This window comes from Gavialis gangeticus, unplaced genomic scaffold (assembly GCF_001723915.1).
Source record: "Gavialis gangeticus isolate Ggan-Ray unplaced genomic scaffold, GavGan_comp1, whole genome shotgun sequence".
Lineage (NCBI taxonomy): Eukaryota > Metazoa > Chordata > Crocodylia > Gavialidae > Gavialis > Gavialis gangeticus.
Window position 1 is genome coordinate 72,773,605 of NW_017729032.1, and position 3,335 is coordinate 72,776,939.

At 38.1% G+C, this 3,335-nt stretch overlaps 1 protein-coding gene across 1 annotated transcript in view; it reads left to right on the forward strand.

Annotated features, from left to right (window-relative positions):
• LOC109302255 (protocadherin-8-like) overlaps positions 1 to 3,335 on the forward strand; it is a 15,645-nt gene that overhangs the window by 2,032 nt on the left and 10,278 nt on the right. The window contains exon 2 of the mRNA XM_019523818.1: positions 2,214 to 2,330. Coding sequence (XP_019379363.1) covers positions 2,214 to 2,330 — 117 coding nt within the window. The remainder of the gene's footprint in view (positions 1 to 2,213; positions 2,331 to 3,335) is intronic.

The window sequence follows — 3,335 nt, forward strand, 5'->3', positions numbered from 1 at the left end:
TATGTTGGCTTTGTCGTCTGGCGTGACAACCAGATTCCCCGTCTTGTCCTGCAAGGGCCCCACATTTCCTGGGGCCTTCTTTCTACTCCCTATGTATTTAAAAAAGGACTTCTTGTTGTCCTTAATCCGGGAAGCCAGCCCCTGTTCCATCTCTGCCTTGGCCTTCCTAACCATCCCCCTACATCCCTGAGCAACTTTTTTTTTGCAGTGGAGGGTAAGATAGCAATAATGATACATTTGTATTGCTACAGCAGTGAGTCTTAATGTCATTAGCAGGGATCCTGGTTTTGTCAGATTTGAAAAAATCCCCAATTTCAGTTAAAAAAGTTACCCCAAATCCACATTTTTCCACAATTTAAGTGAAACACCGCTAATATATAGAAACACCACTAATATATAGCTCTCTATGTTAGTGGTGTTTCATTTTAATCATGGAAAATATGGATTTGGGTTTACTTTTTTAACTGAAAATTGGGGATTTTTTCAAATCTGACAAAACCAGGATCCCTGCTCATTAGACTTAAGGCACCACGTCTTAGACTCAAGGCACTACCCATTAAATTTAAACACACTTCAGAAAATGCCACCTCTTCACTTCCACTCATTTTTTTATACTACAGAAAAGTAATAAAGCAATTATTTTATTGCAGAGATAGGACAGAATGTTTTCAACGCTATGGATTTGTGTGTGAAATATCTGGGTTTAGTATTGTGAATCACAAGTAGGTGTTTGCATACTGATCAGCACTAATTATTAGGTGACACCCTTAAAAAAGTCTCATGGCACCCTGTGTGAGAATCACTGCACTGCAGGTTATCTAGACAAAACAATTGCAATATTACATCTTATATCAGTATCATTTACTATTCATAGAATTGTTTGGCAACTCTACACCCTTGTACCTCAGTTTCTTTGTCTATAAATTGAGGGTAAGTTACTACCTATCCTTTGTAAAGGAATTTGAGATCTACAAGTGCAGAATTGCATGTTAGAACTAGACGTTATATTATCTGAGCACCACAGTTTTGAATGGGAGTTTTGCCTATGCTAAGGCTGCTGAATCCAGTCTAAGCCTTTGTAAACAGGTAATAACATTTGTATTTAAATCATTAGAATAACTTTGATCTATTGTATCATTATAAATATTTTTCAATAGGTACTTGGGGGGGGGGGAAAGGCTTAAAAGGTTAAAGACAGGCTAAAGGTGATATAATTCAATAAATCCCCTTTTGTATTTGGGTTAGATATCAATTAGTTCTGATTCTTCCTCAATTTGCACCTGGTTAAAGAAAAGATGGCTTTGAATTTGATAAAGATTATTTGCTCCATCCCCACTGTGCTTTAGTAAATCTCAACTATATTTTAACCTGCCACTTGGGTACTGCTTATATAGAGTGTTTAGCTCTGTGTGATCCTGAATTATCTTCTCAAAATAGACTTTATTAAAGAGATGAGTATTTTTACTGATATCTTTCTTTGTAACAAGCTGAGCCCTCTGGTCCTAATCACAAAAGAATGTAATATCCAACAGTCTAATAAGAATATGAGATAACATGACATTAAGACATATCTCATTTGTATGCTGTTGGCTCAGATTATTAACTTGGTTCTGTTTCAAGAAATGATTATAAAATTAATAAAAATATCTGCCCTTCAGATTCATTTTTCGAACAAATATATCAGTATCTTCTTAATGGCTTCAATTCCTGGTGTTTAAATCTTGAAGCTATTGTACTTGATAACAAACTCTTATAAAATTTCTAGAATGTGCACACATTTGAGAAATGCAAATTGTTTTCAGCCTTTATAGGAATCTGTAGTAGGGATAAAACCATGCGGAAATTGTTTATTGCACAGGGAAAAGGAATTTAAAGGAGCAAAACTTTTGAAGGTCTTGTAAAGTTTATGTTCCCATTAAAGCAAACCTTATCACCACTTGCTGCATTAGTTTGGGGAGTTTGAAGCAGCCTCCCTGTGGTTTCATTTGTTTGGGAAACATGCTAATGCTAGTTCCATGATTAGTGTTAGTGATTATGGAGTGTGTAGAATGAGATCTGGAAAGACTTTAAGAGGCAACTAAAGTCTGCAGTGTATAACACCATAATTCACAACAGTGTTCCCACTCCTGCACATACTCTGGAGAAGGAGAGGGAAGTAATTGGACAGTCCCAGAGGTGAAGGATTTATCTGGACTGGGGTTTTTCAACCACAGACACAGTTGTATCAGAACCCTTCAGTAGGTGCAGTTGCCAATTACAGAAAGCAAGTGCTAGAAGTGGCCTCAAGAGGTCATGTAGTCCAATCGTCTGCTCAGGAGAGGATCATGCTTGTCTAAACCAGGGACACAGTACTACATGCATGCCTTAACCTGCATGCAAATAGTATAGAATCAATATCAGCTGTATATTCCAGTGTACTCTGAAGCAAGGGCTTGACTATGGATCCTTGGAAAGTAGTTTGCAATGTCTGGCTCAGCTCTTGCACAGGGAAGAATTCTTTTCCAGCCAGACTATAGACTTTGGAAAGGACTCACATGGAAGAGCCGAAGAGACGACAGAAAGCCAGTTTACTTTTCCACATGGTAGCTACTCTGCCACCCCATATTGTAATGTATATGTGTATATATGTAAATTAATAGTTTACAACACAGATGGGGTGATTTAATAATCCATATGATATATGATGTATTATGCTATATGTATTATATATGTGTGTCTGTTATATGCCTATATATACCATGGGTATGTAGCTGAGTTTTATGTGTTGTATTATGCTGTATTTAGTCACCTCTGGACTAATCCCTCATGATTTCCCTATCTAGTGCAAGATTGAAGTCCTCATACTGAGGGACTGCCACAGACAATTATATATTATAGTGTATTATTATATATAGTATACTATATATCACATTATAGATGTGTGTGTGTGTGTATACATATGCATGTAATAAACATACATAAGAACAGACATCCCATTATAGGCAAAGCAGTGGAGTCAGCTTTATTTGGGGTGAGTAGCAGTTCAGGGAGCAGACATGAGCAGCTTTGGCTACAGTGGGGCAGTCTGCTATTTAAGCTGCAGCAGGGTGTGAGAATCCTGCCCTCAGCTCCTACAGGGGGAGATGGTGCCCTGAGCAGGCGGGCATTGTGCCCAACCACAGCATGGTTTAGCCTAGTCTGTTTCATGACTTGGTTTTCCCCTGCAGGAGTTATAAATCCTGTTTTCCGGATTTGATGTCACAACAATTTGGTGGCAATGAATGTGTCGCAGGGCTTTGGTTTCAGAAACAAAAGGGACCTGGCCAGGCTTGGAGGTTTTGTTTTGATTAAGCGTT